Consider the following 22,228-nt stretch of genomic DNA (forward strand, 5'->3'; position numbering starts at 1 on the left):
TTGCTTTCGATTATCGAGTGAATTAAAAAATCTGCATTTCATACGAGAATTAAAACGATTTAATTAATGACGGAAAGAATAAAAAAAATAGGGAAGAGATTATATTGCGATAAAAATTATTTTGGTATAATTTTATTAATATGTTAAGAGTATGCGTGAGAATTAGAAAAATTTCTTCCTATTGTCACCTCTCGCGGCTTCGATTCTTTTCCCAGAATATATATACATATATCACGGTTATAGAAGATAAATGCATTAAGCTCCTTTAAATTGTCATTATTTATCAATACCCGGCGTGATCTTTTTCTCGCATGACAGAATGCATTCTCGAGAGCATTATAGTATACTGTGAGAACCACGACAGGTGATTCGTAAGCTGTGACACAGGAAACGCGAAGGGACGTCTTCCCACGACTCTTCGGCTGCCTATACTATTATACGACAGTCACACGAACATCAAAAACGTAAGATCAGGATGCCACACTAAGAAGCAATGATATTATTGTCGCGCCGGAAACAGTAGAAATCACTTAGCACTCAATTCCAGCCGCGAGTTGACTTTTCTGAATTCGGATTGATGCCGCAAGCTGCTGGCGAGATCGAAACTTGAGAGTTTTCGCGAAACCAGGGAAACTCTGCATCGCGCCTCATTTATTGCTATTTCATACGTATATATAGATGCATTTAGATATTAATTACATTAATTTTCTTGCGTTGATTGCATTAACGAGTTCAAGTGCGTGCGTAACAGTAGATACATAAACGGAAATCGGCCGATCACATGGTTTAGCACAAAACAATTAGAGCTTTGTTTTTATATTACATATTTACATACGTTTTATACATTTGTAATGACGTCTCTACGTTGATTACGCAAAATACAAACGATTTATTTAATCGCTGAATTACATACTCGCGATACAAGTTAATAATCAATTAATATTTGACAAAATACTCGGGTTACATACACTTTTTTTTATAATTTAAATTTCGTACCGGAAACAAACAACGTAATTTACGCGAGCGACGCAAGCGGCGAGAGGGCGCACACGGTCGGTGTCTCCTTCCTCTTCCTTTCCTGCTCCGAACATTCAAGCATTCAGACGTGCACGGAGACGCTTCATCCGTAACCGAAGAATTTCGCGTTATCGGTAGACTAGGAGACGTAATCCGGCGCGAGAACTCTCTCCCATCCAACCTCCACACGCAGAGAGCATCTGCAACCCTTCTTTTCCCTTCCAAGTAAGTCTAATATCCTAATTTACGCGGATATAATTTTCGCGTCTCTTTGTCGAATAATCAGAGCTCGGTAAAAGGAAGACGTTGCAAACGAGAACCGCGGCGTAGTTAGCATCCTTACATTCGCGACAGATTCGGTGTAACACCGAAAGAATATTCGCCGTAAAAATCTTACAGCGCGTTATTAGCGTACGTACGGGACTCAGCGGCAGTAGGCGCTGGGAGAGGGGAGCGCGGGGAGCGGAAACGGTGCGCGCTAGGCGGCTAGCAGCGGCCCGTTCCCCTTCCATTCCGTCTCCGGCAGTCGCGCAATTCACACCTTCGTAAGAGACTCTCCGTTGTATCGTAGGAATCGGTGGTCTCGAAAACGTAATCTCGTTGTCTCGCTTAGGTATGAGTCTCGTACAAGCGACTTTTATATCTTTGTGATACATTAACGCTAATGTTAGATTAACGTTTGGTTAATAATTCTTATTACAGCACGCTCAGTTGGGTAAGAGTGAGACGGAGGAGGAAAGAAAGAGACGGACAACGTCGGCTAGTGCAAAAACGCGCGGGACAGGTGGCGTGAGGGGTCGCCGACTATGTTACCTCATTTCCGCTTGCCGATATTCGAGCAGCTCACCCGCACGCAGGAGACGCTCCATCCGTATGGGAGGAATTTCGCGTAACCGATGAACCAGGAGGCGCAATCCAGCGCGAGGACTCTCTCCCATCCAACCTCCACACGCAGAGAGCATCCGCAACCCTTCTTTTCCCTTCCAAGTAAGTCATATCCTCATTTACGCGGACATAATTTTCGCGTTCGTTTGTCGTTCGATCGTAGCACAGTAATATGCTGCGAACGAATATCACGGCGTAGTCAGTGCTTGTACATTCGTGATAGATTTAGAGTATTAACGAAAGAACATTCGTCTTAAAATTTTTCAGCATAAAATCAGCGCGTTATTAGCGGACGTCTGGGATTCAGCGACGATAGGCGCCGGAGGGGAGCGCGGGGAGAGGAATGGGTGCATGCTAGCGACGACTGGCCCGTTCTCCTTCCAGCGGTCACAGCAGCGAACACGTAAGGCGGCGAGCTGTGTACAGTGCAAACGTTGGAATGTGCTGCCACCGCCCGGCACCAAAACACACGAGGTCGACGGTAAGAATTACGTATACATGTAGAGTATATGTAAAGCGAAATACTTATAGCGAATATTACGCTTTATACATACGTACGCTTTATGCATACGATCTCGTCACGATAAGTGGCTCAATATTCTGTAATGCTAATGAGTTAAATTCTTTTTTGTTTCAGATGGAGATCCAGAAGAGGACCGGCGAAGGAAAATCAGCCCGACTACTTACGAACATTCTGAGAGGAGGAGCAGGCCCGGGACGGGCTTCAGGCATCGGCAGAGCAACTCTTAGGTGAATATCATTTTTTATTTCTATAAAAATATTTAATTAAATGCTTCATATTTATTTAAATGCTGTTCATTACTTTGTCATGTAATTAATAATATTTTTTAATTTTATGTTACAGTCACCGGCAGTATCTTCAACTCTGCTGGTATCATGCAGTCCGGTGAGTCGCATGTTTTATATTACATGGTTCATACTGACTTTCTCCGCATTTAATTTTACGCGTCGAATTAAATTTGATATTTATAATTTTATTTAACTTTTTATTACCACGAGAATGTCTCCCGCGGAATCAAAATTCGGTAATAGTATATAATGTACCGCCAATATAATGACAATGGATCGCAATAGTGTCTAAACACTAAATAAAATATGTTGTAGGAAGTATCGATTTTAAAGAAACTGCTGCTTCTATTCCTTTGAGAACCGACGTCACGCTGTAGACAAAGTTAAGAGAGCGCGAAATAAATTAATAATATCTTTACCCCAGACCGGTAGCCGTCAAATGCCATTTTACGAGAGCTTGCTATATTTCATTCACGCGACTGTAAAATGTACTCATACATATACGTTATCTTTGGAATCATTTAATTCTTCGGAATAGAAAATAGCTTGAATGTATGTCGTTTTTGGAATCGACAGTTTCGACATGCGCTTCCCAACAACTTTCGTAAAATCTTGAGAATGCACGCTAACCCATTATTTTTTACTACTTGTTCGAATTTCTCAAACGGAGATAAAATCTACATTTAAATAGATATGAATTTTGTTGTATAATAAAAAAAAATAAAATTTGCATCCAGTTAAGTATTCTTAAACACAAAAAGCAAATGTCAGGAATTTTATCACTGAAAGTTTTATTTTTGTACATGTTCCTATTTTGCGGATACATTAAAAAAATTGCTACCGGTTATATTCTTTTCTGAACATGTACCCGCGCTAGATAGATAGGTTTCATTGTGAAAGTTGGCCAGAGGTTGGTCAGTACTGAACTCAAACCTTTACACGACTGCATGAGCGCTCCGTAAACGTTTTCGCTAAACGACTTTTAACGTATATTTGTGCCAACGCGGCACTACGTAATGTCAACAACAATTGCACATCATTCGCTTGAAAGTGCTTGCAATTCTTTCAATCGTGTCGGAATAAATTTTAAAAGCCGCTTTTATATTTCAATTATTCTTCACACTCGATGTAAAATATATTGGGAAAAGCCTTCTACATTGTTACACTTCTATTTTCCACGTCTACGCAAGATGCGAGAAAAAAAAATCTAAAAATGAAAGATTTATTGCGAATTAAATTTCAATCTATTTTTTGTTAAATACGGGAACAAATCTAGCTAAATGTTAATATACACGTGAAATATGTATTACAATCAATTTTTCATACGCGAAAGCCCAGTCTCAGTTCTATAAAAAATTTACAACCAACATTATATTTATATCTCAATATTATTTTTTAATATTAATAAAATCGCGCCGTGCAGCGAAAAAAAAAATTAAAATGATAAAGATTTCCCCGTTCCTCAATTCGGTTAACAGCAGGGCATGCCTCTTTAATCACGATATATCGTGGCGCACCATTACTCACAATCAGTACATCCGTGAAAAAATTGCGTAATCTGGACTATCGGCACTTCTTTATGGATTGTTCCGCGCAATACCGATTTGATAGGTCGTGCGATGTACAAGATAGCGGATATCAATCTAGGAGCAGGTGGCCGAAATATTCACAAACAAGCTAGCAAGAATTTATATACAACCGTGCACCGGCAGTTTTTGTTTTATCTACTATTGGCTCGGGGATTTCCGCGATATTCGCGGAACAGAATTTTTTTATGGCCACGAGCAGGTATTTATTCATGAATCCGGAATGACAATGTAGCCACAATGCTTTCTCGTCCCGCGCGATCGAGCTGCCCGTCATGCGAACGACGGGCTGTATAACTGTGTTCATCCGCTTTTTTTTTATTTATTTTACTAATGCAAATGTTAAACGCATTTGAATTGCAGAAAGTCGCGCTGCGCAAACAGGTGTTTAAACATTAAGTTTAATTTTTTTTTTTATATACTTTCCGCGAGTAACGCTCCGTAGATTATCTTTGTGTTGCATTTTGTATGAATTTCAAAATACATATACGCACCGTCTACACGTGTGTATATAAACGTGTACCCGCGCGGAATGAAATTTAATATAATAAAAATAACACGGTATAAGGCACGAAATAACATTCCGCCCCCGAGTACGTTGCGGAATCGAAAGGATGTTTTCTGATTCAATTTTGAGCCGGTATGATCTTCCGCCGAAACAAAATCTTCAAGTCTAAACTAATCTAATCTTGAGCCTGAGTCTCGTACACCGGGAAGCCTGAGTAAGAAAACATTTTCGTAATATTGAAGGCAATACACGGATCCGACATTGACGGAACATCTGCGACAGCAAAAGCGTGTCGAATCTACCCGACGTTCTTATTCTTGTTCTTACGGGGGGGGTACCTACGGCACCCACGCTTATCGCGCCAATTGCTCCCGTTTTGCGTTTACAGTTCAATTCACTTCACAGGTGTCATACGAATTATCGAAATACCCATTTGAAAATTAACGAGGTTTCCATTCTCCAATATCGGCAATAATTTATATTCAATTTCATAGCCGCACTTCTCTATACGTTGCCTGCTAAAATTTGTATGGCCGGAATACGCGAATCGTACTGACGCTACACGGCATTAGTGAAATCGTAATTGAAATATTAATTTATGACGCGTAACGACCGCCTAGTAATTAACACGCTCGGTAACCCTGTGTCAACGGATGCGCAATGCATGCATTACGGCGACACGGCCACATTACATAAATACTCGGCTTTAGTCTGACCTCGGCCAGATCATAATGGGCGAAGTATACAATTCTGCCATTATCCCCGGAAACACCAGCGTTCGCAGGGAAAATCCGTGAATACGCCTGCGGAAGTCGCGTCGCGTTTGTTAAAAAAAAAAAAAATCCACCAATCCTCACATTTATATCGTTAAATTATTCCGGGAGGGTATTAATATATTTGTTTGCCACCGCCCGCAAATTTCCCTCTAATTCGCTTGCACGAAACAATTGATAGAATAGACTGGTCGTGGCAAACATCCCCGTTAAAAATTAATAACTTTGCGGAAGTAATTTGGAAAAATGTTTAACAATGATTCCAACTTTTATGGTCCATAAATTTTATTAAAAAAAAAAAGTTGATTATTAAAATTAATAAATAACTTTAACGCTTTATCGTGTACAAAATATATCTGAAAAATATTGCTTGTTAAAAATGTATCCCCTTTTGTATTTTTATTATTCGGGACTGGCATGGCCTGCGCGCGGTTTTAAGCGTAACGTAAACGTATAGGATGCGATTACATATACGCGGTCACTTACTCTTACGATTCTGAAAAATGTGAAAAATTCCGGACACGCTCGCCGGAAATATTGAGAAAAATGTTGTAGACGTAGTGGCCGTATATAAATCGTGTATTACGTCATAGCGTGATGCACTGCCGTATTATCGCCGTTATAACAATGCTTTTCTCTTTTTGCGCGAATCGAGATGCAGCAACATGGTCAGCTGAACTGAGCCATGTATCAATTACACGGGAGCTGCATCGTATACGAATAAATAGACTGTTAGCGGTTACGCGCTCGCAGAATAAACGTGACTTCCGTTACGCCGTGTGTTAGATATCAGCGTACCGATGCAGACCCCCTTTTAATGGAGATATTCGCTAGATTGGACAGAGTGAGATCACTAAAATTATTTCAGAATATATCGAGTATTATGATGGATCGGTGCTCGTTCTGCCATTTAGTAGTCCTCGCATCGAAACGGATGTAGTTTAGCGTACCGCGGTTTAAAGTAGCAAATTTAATTATTATTTCGCATCGAATGTAAGTCGCGATTTTTTTTTTTTTTTTACCGGGCCAATAAATCGACGAATAAAATATAATAAGTTTGTTAACGTATTAATTAAAATTGAAGTTGAAGTTAAGAAATAAATTTAAATGTACAGCTCGCTAATAAATACGGCTGCCAATTAGTCATATCAAAGTTAAGATGCATTTCCTTGCAATTAAATGCAACTCCCATTATCGCGGGGTATTAACAATTATACTGAAGTGACAAAACTTTAACGGGGCTTATACTGCAAATTGCAAACGACGGAATACGCGAACACTTGTGGAACTTTCATTTGCAGTTCTTCTGATATAGAGGACAGATTACGGACGAACAAAATGAGAAAGAGAGAGACTGCGCGTGTAATGAAACAAATGTTTTGAACGTAGAAGTGTCTTCATTTAAAAGTAAAACGGGTAATTTGTATGCTGCGCATACTGCAGGGCAACATACGAAATTTTAGCTTGGTAATGTAGTAGGACGACATGACTATAATGCAAGTACATTAAACGAATCGCGCCCAATATCAGCTTTTATATCGATACGCCCAGCAGTTTTAGGCACGAGCTCCGTATTCGAATACGAAGTACAGGTATCAAAACCGTTCTTATTTTCCGTTCCATAATTGAATCGGCCATTTAGTTTCGTATGCGAAAAAAAGATGAGGAAAAGATTATTTATCAAGTTTTTTTTTAAAATGAAAAGAATAATTTTAAGTTTGAAAAAAAAGAAACGAATCCGACAACGAAAATCTCGCGCATAAATACCGGAAGTAAAGATCTCTGACCGCTACATTGGACGGCGGTGAACGAGTTCGTTGTATAACGAGATTCCACCTGCATAATGCAGAAAAGACTACACAAGTTTTATATTACGGTGCGCGAAGCTTATGCAGACGCTACGCTAAACGCACTTTCAAAAATATTACATTTGCATTGAATAATAATTTACTTTGAGTGCGCGGGGTTAGAAAAGAGGATATTGACACGTAAGTCAGAAAGTAGTTCGTTGTACAATATTGGAAACTAATATTTTGATATCAAACATTGTGAATGCTATTTAGATTTTATATTCACTTTAAATATTTCATGTCACCGTATTCTCGAGAGAACAGTTACGGTTCGACAAAAGACTTTAATCCGCTGGAGAGCAATTTAGAATATCCGTGAATATCTATCTCTTCGCGTATACGTCGATGCATTCTAGCATTCGAGGCGCGTTTTAAATATGACCGAAGCTCTAAAGTTCAATCGCGTGTTACGCAGAGTCTCTCTTTTTATATATATTCAATTTACCATCCAGCGTTCGACATTTTTAAATGAGACGTGATTATTTTACTTAATTACGCGCTTTATCGGGCATTTAGCTCGCGAGATGCCGGCGATTTATCAGAGAGCTAAATACGAAAATATCGCTTTTCTGGAATAATGCAACAAGAAGGCAATATTTTAGAGTTGCGCGTACACGGATAACAAATCGCAAAAACAGGACAATACGCGTAACGGTATCCGCTGCAAACTTTTTCGCTGGTAACCGGCTAGATAGCATTTGCAAGAAAAAAAAAAAATATGAACAGTGCGTATCAAAAATCTTTTTTGTTTTTTGCACTATGATTACAAAACGCGAAGACATTTAGAAACAAAATGCATGCGCCATACGCATACCGAACGTGACACTTTGCAACGTCTGTCTCAAGTTTCGCACATCTAATACGAGAGATATCACGACGGCTGCGTTTTCGCGATATTTTTAGTAAACGAAATCGAGAGAAAGAGCCGCGGCTAATGATTTGCATATTTTCATTATTTTTTTTTTTTTATTATGCGGAGGTACTTTGCATAATAATAATAATGACTGCAGCAACAAATGAAAATCGTATTAACAACACGGACGCGCTTATACGCAGTTTATTAAATACGTACATGTAGAAATTACCACGGAGGGGTAAAATCGCCAGAGGTATCACTTTAACGAAAAATATAATAACGTTGTCCCGCATTTTCTCGTTATTGCTTTATTTTGCGATTTAAAGCGGAAGTACATTTGGTATGTATATACATACCAAAGCTTAATTAGTTTCAATCGGCAAATTAAACATCGGCGCACGGCGTTACTATTCGTAACTTAAAAATCACTCGCCTTATCGTGCCTTCTCGAACGTTAAAAATGTATGAATACCAATGATACTTGGTCTGAAAGAATTTCAAAGAACGGAAGCTGAAGTATTCTATCGAAAGCGGCGACAGAAGATGCGCGGGTACGTTACGCGGTTGATCAATATTGAATCGCGAGAAAGATCGGTCATGATATCGCGCGATATGTGATAGGGGTTTCAATGATGCATGGAGATTACACACCGCCGGGGGCAAGATGGCGTAGCCAACTGACGTGCATCTGCCAAGTTCCCGATTGTTGCACAAAGGGGCTGGTATTGACTGATCTCGCGCATCGACATACGCGCAAATGCCGTCCGTTAAAAGCAGCCGGTTTGCCGGTCATACAACCGGATGATTACCGGCGCTCTCATCTAAACTGATTACAGTGTCATTCGTGATCTACCCCCGGTCTCTTCCGTTAATGACAGCTCGGCGATGACAAAAGCCAGCGTCGATATTGCATCGACAATTTGCAAAAGCCACAGCGGCCGGGCCGTTTGAAATCAAAGCTAAGAGCCAGCGCCCGCGTTAATTTATGCTGTCTATAACACAATGCACAGTTCAACGGAACGGTTTAACGCGAACATCCGAGACGAACTTACGGTCGCGGACCCTCGCCGGATTACGCTCGGGATCTCTTCGTTTAGAAATACTCGTTGTCAAGAATAAATATCGCGATAATTCCGCAAAACGCATTTCAAACCGTGACGACTTCTAAAGCGACGCGAGGAACGAACCGTATTCATCCACTCGGCTAAGTGAAATGTGGTGCGCATCTCTGTTTTTTTTTTTTTTTTTTTTGCGCAAACTATTTTATTCAAGAGATTTTCATTTCCAGAATCCGAAAGAAATGTGTTTAATTCCGCGCGGAAATCTCAAAAACGCCGGAGAAAATGTGTACGTTCGTTTTCTTATTAAAATGCGCGCGGCGTGTACAACGGAAAAATGTGGAGATAGATCGCTAACGTTATACCTGCTGGCTTACCGTAAGTTCTTTCCAATCTTCAACGTTCGCGTTTATGCGGCACGCGGGACCTCGGTAGCGTAATCTTAAGCCCGGGGAGACGGTGTCCTCGGAATCCGCGACGACCGAAACCCCTTTGCTCATTCGGGCGAGTTGAATCTCAACGATACTTCGTTTCGGTACACGTACCAAAGTGTTATTCAAAGAAACGCTATGACGGAACTTGCGAGCTTGTAAAAATCTCACGTTTGATGATATAAGCGGGGCTCCGTCTTAGGTATGGATACGGCGGGGCACTCGAAGAAGTTTGCCGTTAAGTCTACAACTTTTCTTTACCTTCACGTTGCATTTCGTCGGTCTAACTTCTCTCCCGCCTATCTCACGATTTACTGCACGAAACCTTATTCCAACCGCGGACCATCGCGACTCAGGGAGGCAGCGAAGCCTTCTTTACCAGTTCAACCAAGCGGAATCTCGTCAATACCGTCGTCGCCTTTATTCATTGGTGTCAATGCGCGCTTCGTACGTGGCGCGAGATATCGAAGACGTCGAGCGTATTGCAGAATGTCGAAAAGTAAAAAAAAAAAAAAAATTATCTTTAATCGTCTCGTATCGTGGTTTCTTTAATAAATTTAAAAAAAAAAGAAAAAAAGAAAAAACAAAGTGTTGACTTCGAGAAAGTCGAGATAAAATTTATAATTCTCGCGAAATTTCACTGCTGGGCGTCCCAGCACCTCGTTCATCTTTTTCAGTTGTATGGAAGATTGCGTGAGTTTTTGAAGAATGAAGCTGTCCTCTCGGAACAGCACGGAAACTAGTTCTCGGTATTTGTTTGGCGAAATGGGACATATTCAAAAGTTATTATTTGCCACTATAATATTCTTATGTCATCTCGATGCTAGAACTCGTTACGATAAACATGACGTTAAACAAAATTTTTTTTATCTAAAACTTTTCGTCGCTAATTAGAATAAAATTATTTTCTAAAATTTATCGGAACAGCGATTTTATTAATTTAATCTAAATTGTCTTATAAGAATAGACATTTTTTTAATTTCTGACGTTGCAATAATACCTTTTGTGACAAGCGTTATGTCTCGAGAAATATTAAACTGCAGCCATAACAATACATTTGCGAGATGAAAATTATATCGCGGAGACGAGAAAAAAGGGAGCGACTCATTTGGAATATCGACTTTCTATCGCCATTACCTGACGTATCGATTCGTTTCTCTTTTTTCGTTAATAATTCATTTTTTTTCGCAACTTAGTTGCAGAACGGCCGACTATTAATCTTGTCACTGCGGTGATCCCTGAAATTGAATTTCCGCAGTGACAGATATTCGCTGAGAATTGCGAGATGACCATGTAGAACAGCCGTAGGGTCCTATCTCGAAACCTGCATTTCTATTTTCTTTTTTTCTCTTTCGCTATTTTCTTTTTTGTATTTTTTTATTTTTCATTTTATTTCTTTTTTTATACGTATACAAAATTTTATAACGACCGTTCCATTTGTCGTGCAGACCGACTGTTTCATCGAGTTTCATCTCTTTTGATGTTACTCGTTGGCGGCTGGTTGCCGATCTGCGGCTGGAATGCGATATAAATAGATATTCCCCAGGTCAATTTCTAAGTAACGTAAAAAGTAAAAAAAATGCGAGCTACTTATTTCATCCGAAAGAATCCGTCAAAGCGCGACGATATTTCCCCGCGATTATAAATGAAAATCCTCTTTGCCGATAAAAGTTGCGCAGTTATTCGTTGCGGTGGACGTGTATAGGAACTAGTACTGGTGTAGGACGCATTCTCACCCGCGAGAAGTGGGCCGTGCACCAGCTGTCGTTGAGCCTCGTTACCGTTCCCCGTCACGTCAGTGGTGTGTGTTGCCGCGATAAATCTGGCATGCCCGAATCTCGCGCGTTATTACTTTGCGCTTTACTCGGCCTCGGCTTACGAATGGGCACCAAGTCAGCTGGTATATTTCATCGAAGCTTACCCACGCTTTTGACCGTTATATATACGCGTCTTTTATTATCATAATCATACATCGAGACTTATCTTTATCGCTGAATAAAGACAGCCAGAAAATGTTTTTTTTTAATATTTTTTTTGGCTTGACACGCACGTGAAATAAAGAAAAGAAATATTTGTCAGAAAGCGAATGTACGCGACTTGGGGTGGGTTTAATATTAAAATTCTTGCAAGTAAGAAACAACGAATTTATTATCGGGTACAATTTTACGTAATATATTAGCACGATAAATATCGACGCGCTTCCGCATTATTTTTCAACGTGTCCGGGCCACGATCGCCGCGGTGTCTTTCAAAGTGACAGGCACGAGGGATGAACTTTGAGTTGGCAGCGAAATTACTATCCGGAAGCCAGATAAAGTTTGATGCAACTTAGATAACAACATGAGGTCATCAAACAATCGGAGTAGCGGTCCGCAATGAAACCGCGCCATTGCCAATTGATCGAATCGCGGACCTGGTTTCGGGGTCTCGTAGTTTCTACTTGGGTGGAATCGATAGAACCGAGAGGGCAGTCAACCGGATAACGTTAAGAAGTATAGTCCAGATCAATTGAAAGGTATTGACCTTGCGCGTTCCAGGTGTTGCTTTGGATAAAGAATCACGTCAATTTATTATACCGCGAATTTTGGCCGGCTTCTCTCCCTTCTTCTTTCGTACCGCGGCACGCTGCAAAACTTTCGTCGTAACGTTGAGCCGCTTTACGAGATTACACCGCCGGCAATTTACATACGATTGAATTACGGTGCTCGCGGGGTACCGGCGTTTCTAAGGAAGGCCATGCAGTTAAAAGTGTACCGTTGTCGCTCGCGAGTTCGTACGTTACTCGAAGCAGGGCGAGGCTATTTCCCCAAGTTGCGCGATTTACAAGTTCGCAATAAGACCACTTTCTAGCCGTTGCCGCCGATCGCACGCATCCGACTCGAGAACCCAGCTTATGTAAATGTGGTTAACACCTTGTTTCACCGAGGCTCCCAAATCGAACACATTTTGCGGTCCGCGCGCGAATGTAATCCGTAAATTTATAATCCTCGAGATGATTACGCACCTATTATCCAGCTGTTTTGCCGTACTCGTGAAAACACACCAAAGTTTGAAAAGGAAGTATCGATCGCGCGAGAACGCGAGAGATTTGAAATTCGCGTTAATTCCGTGCTTAATCGAGAGGCGCGCGTTCCCGGGCTCGATTTCCAAGGATCGCATGAAAAATCCGGCGCGTAAGCGTTCGTCCGCCCACTTCGGAACTCGGAAAGATAAACTCGGAAAAGTTTGTAATTGCACGACGATTACAACTTAAATATACGCTTTAGCGCGGCCGGAATTCACAAGTACCCCCTTCGCGATGCTGGACCTTTAATGAATATTACTCTCTCGGATCGGTGTACTCGCTTGTGCAACGCGCGGGCAAATCCGACCGGGATATAGACCGAGCCGAAGTTTTGCCGCTTTCCGCGAGCCGTATTATTAAACTTCCGGCGGGCCGAAAGCGAGCATATTCTAGCTCCGGTCTAAGATCGTAATAGTGAACTTTTGCCCCGCGGCCACTGCGGGATTTCCCCGGCTATTCCTGCGGAAACCGGGCGGAATTATTCCCCGGCGCGTGACGACCGAATTGATTAGATCTAAACTTGCTCCTCCTTGCGAGTACAACGTGATATCCGAAGCGCGCGGACGTGACGACCGAGTGTTACGTGGCGGCAAACGAGGGTGAGAAATTAACGTATCGCTCGTGTACCGGCGAGCGACGAGCTTTTCGCCAATTCCGCTCGATGAGTCCTCTCGCCGCGAGACATTGACAAGTTAAAACCATCGAAATGTTTCCACTGCACGCGCGTGAGCGACAGACACGTGTTGCCAGACGAGGACGCTAAAGGAAAAAAAAGATCGACGAGGAACGAAGAGAGTCGTTTGCTCCGCGCTGTTAACCGCATGTGCAATGCGCACGTATTCGCGTAACGGGCTCGATGATGCCGACCGAAACGATGAATATCGTGTGCTCCGCACGCTCGACTAAATTAAATGTGACACGTGGATAACGTTGGTCAATTATACGACGCGCATAACCGAGCTCGTTACTCGTCTTCCGCTGTTTGAAAAATTACGCTCGCGAATATTTTCCACTTCCGTTCTTGTCCATTCACGCGAATGCATTTTAATAATCTCCATCTGTTTAAGCGAAATTAGGTACGAAATTCACTATCACCGCGTTCAATTTTTTTCTTCTCTTTTTTTTTTCTTCTTCTCTTTAGCTCGTACACGGTTATTATTAATGAAGCTTCCCAGCGAGCTTAAAGCGTCATAATAAGCTTAGAAATTCCGAACCGGTGACGAGCAAGAAGGCTCCTTCGTCAGCTATTATTTGGTTTGTGGGTCATCGGGGGATGATCCGGGAATTATCTCGCGAAACTTTGACTCGAAAAACATTTCGCATTGCGCCGATGTCTGATTTATGAGCCGGGTTCGAAGTTGCCTATTAAGGCGATGAATACCAGTCGCGGCAAGCGATCCATCAAGCTGAATATAATTCACCACCTGCGTTTGACGTCATGTGACGTAGTACATTACGTAGAACTAAACGCTCTTTTTTTGTGGACACACCCGCTCGTGCGTCGCTTCTACCCGGCTATGTGTGCAAAATGTAAATGCAAACACGCGGTAACGTTACAGCCGCGAGCTATAACGCTGGAGTATGCTTCGAGTAACGTCGCGTGAATTTTTACGCAAAACGCACCCTGATTACAATAAGGCGCGCTCGGCATTCCAAGCTTCCATAGCACGCGATCGCAGCTAATAAAAACGTGATAAGCCATAATAAAATCGCGGGAAGCTCGATGCAGCTCGCATTCAAATGCAGCCTCCGCAGTCGTCACCGCTACAGCCACCTCGTAACAGAGCTATTTCATATTACACTTATTGTTGGGAACGGTATCGCGTTTCCGTAAAAACGGAACAGTTATAAAATTTACTTGCGAACGATGCACGCGTGAAGTTTCACGCCTCGCGACCTATATCTAAGTAGATAATTCCGCCTGGCGTGATCATGCGCCCCGGGATGATGTTATCAGGCGCCCTATCTTATGTAATGTACAAGCGGAACGCATGTATTCTCGCGATTCGTGACTTTGCCTCCTGGAGAACTGGCCGGCCGAGCTCGGGCCGGCAGCTCCGTGGTAACAGGGGCATTGTTTTTGTCGGACACGTTGCCTGGATACTAATGCGTTCGGGCACCTAACGTCCGGCTATACGTTAAGCCCGATGCGCCACGTAAATGCGGCTTACGTTCGCACGATAACGGATCCTTAAACCGACGTATGCAATATCGGGCCGCGTTAACAGTAATCCGTTTCGCCGAGCCGCGACGGAGGGAGGTATCTCCTATCCGGAATAATAAAATCGCGTCGCCCTTCGCGCCGCGCGCGCGAAGTCCGCGAGATTTCGCGGCGAATAAAACGCCTATCTGCAACGCGTGCACGCCCGCCGACACAGTCGCTGTTTTAGAAATAGATCGATACTCACCTGGATTTACGGCGTGGCAGTGGTTGAGGAGCGGCAGCCAACAGAGTAGCAGCACTGCTCTCTGCATCTGAAATTAGAATTAACGCGTGAAATATTAATACGCACACACGTATCGCCAGCGACGAATATTACAGCAGCGCAGTACGTGAAAAGTTAAAAAAAAAAAAAAAAATATCCCAACGTAATTAAAACGTAATAATTGCATTCCCTTTCGATCGCCCGACACTTTGATGAATTTGAAATCGATTCGTCTTTAGTGAAAGCTTAATGGGAGCTTCTAGCTGCGAAGATAGTTGTCATTGAAAATTTAAGTGTTCCGGTCTTTCTGTAAAATTTAGTTTCGAGGGACTAAACGGCTAACGAATGCTTCCCTCGTTACTTTAATAAAAACTTGATGCGAATTCTGATTGATAGAATGTATAATCTTTCTGGGGAAGTTATAAAGTTTCTGGTTGAAAATAAATGGCGGTTTCGCAAACTCTATTCGGCGAGAAATTAACGCGGAATTCTTTAAATTAGATCCGTCAGTTTATCAAGCCCGGGGAGCACTTCCTGCAAAGGAAGTAAGATCCATAATCGCCCGTGGCGCCGTAACTTTTTTTTTGTCATGGTAAAAATTGCCTGATCGCGCGTATGCAGAAAGTACATCCTGCACCAAAAAAAAGCTAAAATCCACCCTTTTCTTCAATAAATATAATTTCAAACGCACTGTTTATATAACAGAATTATTTTCAACTTTTGTGTAATTGCTACTGTTTAACATGTTATTAATTCAACTCAAATCAATTAATGATTTTTTAATCACACGTTTTCAAACAATACATTCAACATAAAAAAAAATTAAAGTAATTATATATTTTTAACCAGAAGAAAAAGTTTAACTGCACGGAAATAGAAGCGACTCGTTCAAAATTAGATCGAATTTAACCCTGCGAACCTCGCGCCGGGCCCGTTTTAAATAATCAAACAATGCGCGATAAGTCCCGCTATTCATTTGCGGGATAATTAAATTTTTAGCACTGATACCCATTAACTTGTATGAAAACGGCGTGCGTTCACGCGGGGCTGTAATGGAAAATAATCTGCGCAGTTTAACGTGATTAACGTGACGCTTATTACGTCCGAGTAAGTATATCGCCGGGGAAACGCGTACTCCGGGTGTGGGTGATAAATAGAAAGCACGGGTGTACGAAGGGGAGTAAGGCAAACCTCTACTGTCCATTGTGCCGATAACAAATGAACCCCGACGTGTGCATACGCCGTCGTGCATGCGCATCAGCATATACATTCCGCCATGAGTTCGCACGCACGAATGCCCAGCGCAAAAGGCAGTCGTGCAAGAAGCGTCGAATTTTTGCGAGGATGCAGCTCGCTCCTTTGATTCAGCCGGCTCTCTGACGCTGCGTCGGAAGCGTAAAAAGACCGACGTTTGCGATAATACCGCGTATCGATTTGCCGATTCAGTTCCGATATCAGTCGCGCGGATATCCCTGTAACGCCTACGCGTTACGAAGCATTCGCTCTTTTATTCAAAAAGGGAAGAAAACACTTTTTATCTTGCGCCGGAATAAAATGTTGGCGTTTTTAAAAATATCATCTCCCTTTTTCGCGGTTGCTAGGCGAAAAAATATATTGATGATTTTTAATACCTTTTTCCGCGATTTTTGCAATTTATTGCATGTACAATGTAAACAATGGAGCGAGTACGCAAAACGAATAAAGTTAATAACGCGAACGGGCTAAAAAAACACGTATATTGACATGCAAATGAGAAATTCAAGCCCCGCGCGATGCAAAATGTAGTCGATACCTGTCATTCGTGCTCGTGATTCGAATATCATTATACATTTTGAAGCCCACAATACGGCACCGATCTTTATGTCGATATGCAAATGGAAAGTGTCAAATGTTCCCCGCTTGGACCAGTTACCGTGCATGTCGCGGCTCGGCAATATGTGTCAAATACAGTATAAACAAATAGGCCTCGAAATCACGCTTTTTATCATGCGACCGTAGTGCATGGGAGAGACAATGATTCAACATTAGGTATAGACCTTTGCAAATAAATTTGCCGACGTAACGAATGGCGATTCGATATCCGACGAGCGGTATTAATCTCATTTCGCGAGAGATGCGGAATATAGGCACAAAAGGCCGCATTGGCCCGAGAGGTCGAAAGTCCGGGTCGAAAGTGCACCGAGAATTGTACTCGACGACCAATCCGATTCACCGAATTATTATACGATGCACTTGTCCGTAATCGTTTTTCATTATCTGAGACAAATATTTAAAAAAGCATCGCTTCGAGATGTAGTCTAAAGATAATTTTCACGATTTTTTCTCTTTCTTTTTTTTTTACGAATAAATTTTAAATATATAAAAATGAATAAGGATTAAAACGGAGAGGGGGAAAATATCTTTTTTTTTTTTTGTAAAATGTACGGAGAGACTGATGGAAACTAAAAAAATATGTCCGCTGGCGGCGTCCCCGAATATGTAATAACTCACGCGCACGACAAAGAAGTGTCAAGAAATCATTCCGAATTGCTGTGTTCTGCGTCAACTTTCGGAGCTGCGCTATGCAGCGTAGGCAGCAGAAACTGTTTTCGTTGACACATTGCGTGGCCTACCATGTCAGAACTGGTGGTCCTTTATAACACTTAGATAGGAGCAGCTTTTCACAAACATAGTTTCATGTCAGCGGCAAAGCGAAAATGATACGACATGTCAAGTAGGCGGAAATATTGGTATCTCGAACATCCTACGGCGCGCCAATAAATACATCGAATCGTTCTGGCCTACGAAGATGGCAAATACTAAAACTTGGCATAAATTATCGTCAACTAGAAACGACTGATTTTCGTGATTACTTTTTTTTTTTTTTCTTCGACTATCGGACTCGTCTGTAAAATTCAAAAGTTCTCGTTGTACCGGAACAAAATGATAAAGCACGCGTTTCTTGCTTTGCTCCATTTTTCTGACACTCGAATCAAAGAGCGCGACGCAAATGATTACGTGCAAGTGCACACGGGTCAAAGACTTTTGGCAAATAGTACAAGCTGGTAATCGCATTTCCGTTTCCACGTTATCCGTGTCCCCGTTCGATGTAAGTAAGTATATCCGTGATATCGGTCGCTCCTCGTCGCTCGTGGAATGTCGCCTGTGGAGCGGCGCGCGATACGCGTACAAAAGCCACACGCCTCGTCGGCAATGCGAAACCCAGGGAAGCTTTGAACTTGTTCGGAAACACGAATCTGTTGCGCGTGACATGGTTAAACAAGAACGAAGAGTTCAAAGAACATCAGCGCCGGATGATAGAATAGGGGCGGCAAACAGACTCCCGCGAGTCGGGTACAAGCACCAAAAATGTTTATTCTGAGAACTGATAACACCGTTTAATTTCCAATTAATTTTCGAGTTTAGTATATTTTGCGTTTTCTTGCCGGCGGCCAAGGATGTTGAATTTAAGGAAATTTTTCGGTATTAAAATTTAAATTGCGTACTTTAATTTCACGGAGATACCTTGAGCAAAGATTGCGAACGCGTTATTTACGACTGTTATGATTATCGCATTACGATAAATGAATCGGTTTATTCGGATTCAAAGTAAGCGTAATGAGAAATATTATTATTTTTATTAAATGAAAAATGCTCTTAGATCTTTACGTGTTACGCGATGAGGATATAAAACTCGATTTAAAATACTCGCTCGGTTTCATTACAAGAATAATTAATTGATCGAAGAACGCGACGCGTCTCGTTCGTTATTTGTACTTGATGAAATAAGATAAGACAGGGTATGTTAGAACTCCGAGATCTTTAATAATATTTCAGCGTCTCGTACGTGAAATGCGTAGATTACAGCCAAGTATTAATGCGATTCTCGACTGCTTTACACGTTCGCGCTGCGGCTTTCGCGCGACGACGAATCATTCCTACACGAAGCAGCAATTTAAACAGACAGCTAGGTATGTACTACGTACGACGGATTGCACCCCGTAGACAGATGAGTCGCTAAAGTTTACCGCTCTTCCGCGCGAAAGTTCCTGTCCTACGGAAAGCTGGGCCAACATTCGCGTCCGTTCGCAGCCTGTCTGGCTCTCCACCACGACCTTGCGCTCACAAGAAATTCAGATAGCAGATTGCAGTAGTGCAACGGAAGCATGGCGGGAGCATCCCTGCGGCCACCCGGCCGCAACAACGGGCTTGCGAATGTAAAATAGTGGCAATGGGGCGAGCGAAACTAGCGAGAGGTCTTTTTCTTTTGAACCCTTAAGCTTGAAAAACTATTACGCGAAATATAATTTGCTACGTGCTCCCCCGCGGAGAAGAAAACGTTAAAAATAAAAATCTAATAAAAGAAAAAAAAAGAGAAAAAGTCATGTTTTCGCGTTAAAATTTTTTTTATTTAATTTTAACCGCAAGATGTAAAATTAAAATCCAAGTATTTATAATAAATTCGACATAGCGCAGTGACACGATTAATATTAGATTAAGGTCTAGATTTCGCGTACGTGTAGATGAGAGTTAGATCGACCGTAAGTTTCGCGGACGTAGAGGAGTAAGACAACGCGTCGTCAAACTTATTTAATTCAAAGTTTAAAACGCGTCTTGATGTCGGAGTAATCGGAACTCGCCGAACGTATGTAACTCTACTGATTTAGTATCCTGCTATTACGAACCGGTGACGGATGCGATTTATCTGCTATACGCGTGTATATACCGCTCCATTTCGGCACGAGCGAGCAATCATAAACTCCGCCGCGGCGATGCTAAATCATAAAGTAAGAACGACAATGACTACCACCACTATCGTTCGTAGCAGTCGCGTGCATCCACATGCGGACGGGCAAAACTTCGCTGCGGCTGGCAGATACATACGTGCGGCGAACGGCAATTCTGGGCGATTGCTTCCTAAGCGTATGATTCCGTTAGCCCCGCGCGTAGATTAAGCGATCAATCTTCTCCACTCATTCGGATGATAAATAATTAATGAAATCGCGTGATGCCCGTAGCGCGATTCATAAAAGACGCGACCGGAAAGACTCGCGAACTGCGAATAAAATCGTTCCGCGAATTTAATGTTATCTTATTCGATTAGCGTAACCTGAATTTATTATCCCGCCGTTATTTCCACTGATCGCGAAATATGCAAATGCAAGAGTGCGGATGGGGATGGTAGAGATATATGTGCGCGTCGATGCACCAAACTCGACTTGATCAAACAAAAATACGTAGACGCGAAGATCTGTGGACTCATCTGCGGAAGTAATATATCTTCGGCCGAAACTTGGAAAGTATCACACGGAGAAACTAGCAAGACGCGCCATCCCCGCGCAGTCATATAGAGAACATCGGGATTGATCCCGAAAACATCCACAGCTAGTTTCCGCATTTTCGCAGTTATCTTCAAATAAATAGCGAGTCGGTTTGATAGGGAATATACAACGGTGTTCCTTTAAAGAGGCGAGCTTGACGTACTCGAGAAAAATATCTCAATGATTTAATTTATGGGAGATAGGTCTGAGCGTAAAATGATAATAAGAAAACAAATGGCAGATAAGATCGAGAGCCGAGCCATTCGAGTTAACCAACGCGAACGTTCGGTGCTATCGAAATTAAAGGAGCGGACAGGAAGGTAGAGTTACGAATAACTGCGCCAGTCGAGACTTTTAGTTTCCAACGAGGCTGAAATGCGGGCGGTGTATCACATCTCTTGAAGTGGTCCGCTTTAATTGCCAGAGTAGAAGGATGGCGGCGTAAAAATAAAGAAAGTGCAAAGAAGGTGTTTAGATAAAAATAAGTAAACGATTATATAATTCTTTCAGTCTTGTGTAAACCCAAGAATTCAGTTCAGAAAACCCCAGGCTCGTAATTTCACGCGCAAAAATTTTTCCATTAACTTTACCTTTTCGGATTAAAGCATAAAAAAAAAGTTTTAAGTACGTAGAAATTGTTATCGCACTTGCGACATATTCCCCCGGCGACATACTCCCCCGGTTACTTCTTTTCCACTTGATTAATTTAAGAAATTAATTTTTCGAAGTTTATATTTTATCGAAGAGTTTACAATGAAACGGACAGGCGTTCCATATGCCTGTACGCACCGCGACGAACCAAATGCAGAGAGAACTACTTTCCAATTTGCATGAATTAGTAACTACTTCTATGCGGCGGCTATGTGACTAGCGCGAAATCGAACACACGGTATCCTTTGCAAATACCATAATCCCGTTATAATCCGGATGTAGGCAGGCGATAACGATAAAGGGACTGCACCTGTCCGAAACCAGAACATAGGGCTTGCGCTCTAAAACCCATGGATTTTCAGCCAAACCCCGCGCGTTAATGAATATCCGTAAAATAATTCATAATTGCGGAGGCAATTTTGACGTAGCTGAAATAATATATCGAATAATGCGTTATTTAAAAATTAAACTCAGTCGCGTGACATCTGGAACGATGGTATCTTTAGTAAAGGATGTTGCAGGAGAATAAAACTAAATATTCGTGCACATAATAAATCTCGTACTTCATAATCTACGAATGTCATGTAGTCTGATAAAATTACGCTTAACGTACCGTAACTCTCATTTTTGTTGGCTTTCCGTTGACATCGATGCAACAAATCATCGACAACTATCAGCCGCGTGAAAAACTGCAATTTATGGGAAAATTGTTTGCTGCGTATCAATTATTTTTTTATCGCAACTGGATGCAATAGAAAACCGAGACAACATAGAATGAATTATTTGTAAATATAAAAAAAAATAAAAATAAAAATTTAATCATTGTTTTCCATGCATTCGTTAAAAGATCAGAGTAAGAATGAGAAAAATTCGACGTAATTCGAGGCATTACGTTAAATATATGCGTTATATGTTTGTCGAGTTAAAAAATTATTTTTTATATAATTTCGTTTATTGATTTAATCAGAAATTAAACGAACATTTTCTATGGCTATGCATAAAACATTGTCATC

The 22,228-nt window shown here is 41.7% G+C and overlaps 1 protein-coding gene and 1 long non-coding RNA gene across 6 annotated transcripts in view; one reads left to right on the forward strand and one right to left on the reverse strand.

Annotated features, from left to right (window-relative positions):
• Sol1 overlaps positions 1 to 22,228 on the reverse strand; it is a 221,682-nt gene that overhangs the window by 177,428 nt on the left and 22,026 nt on the right. Inside the window, exon 2 of the mRNA XM_070663475.1 lies at positions 15,247 to 15,313. Within this exon, the coding sequence (XP_070519576.1) occupies positions 15,247 to 15,313 (67 nt within the window). The remainder of the gene's footprint in view (positions 1 to 15,246; positions 15,314 to 22,228) is intronic.
• Positions 1 to 22,228, forward strand: part of LOC139106589 (uncharacterized) — a 90,127-nt gene that overhangs the window by 50,871 nt on the left and 17,028 nt on the right. For 3 of the 5 annotated variants that reach the window (XR_011546396.1, XR_011546400.1, XR_011546399.1), the window contains 2 exons: positions 1,720 to 2,652; positions 2,768 to 2,809. This is a non-coding gene — a long non-coding RNA (uncharacterized lncRNA). The remainder of the gene's footprint in view (positions 1 to 1,719; positions 2,653 to 2,767; positions 2,810 to 22,228) is intronic. The other 2 variants (XR_011546398.1, XR_011546397.1) reach the window with 2 other exon arrangements.

This window comes from Cardiocondyla obscurior, linkage group LG11 (assembly GCF_019399895.1).
Source record: "Cardiocondyla obscurior isolate alpha-2009 linkage group LG11, Cobs3.1, whole genome shotgun sequence".
Classification (NCBI taxonomy): Eukaryota; Metazoa; Arthropoda; class Insecta; order Hymenoptera; family Formicidae; genus Cardiocondyla; species Cardiocondyla obscurior.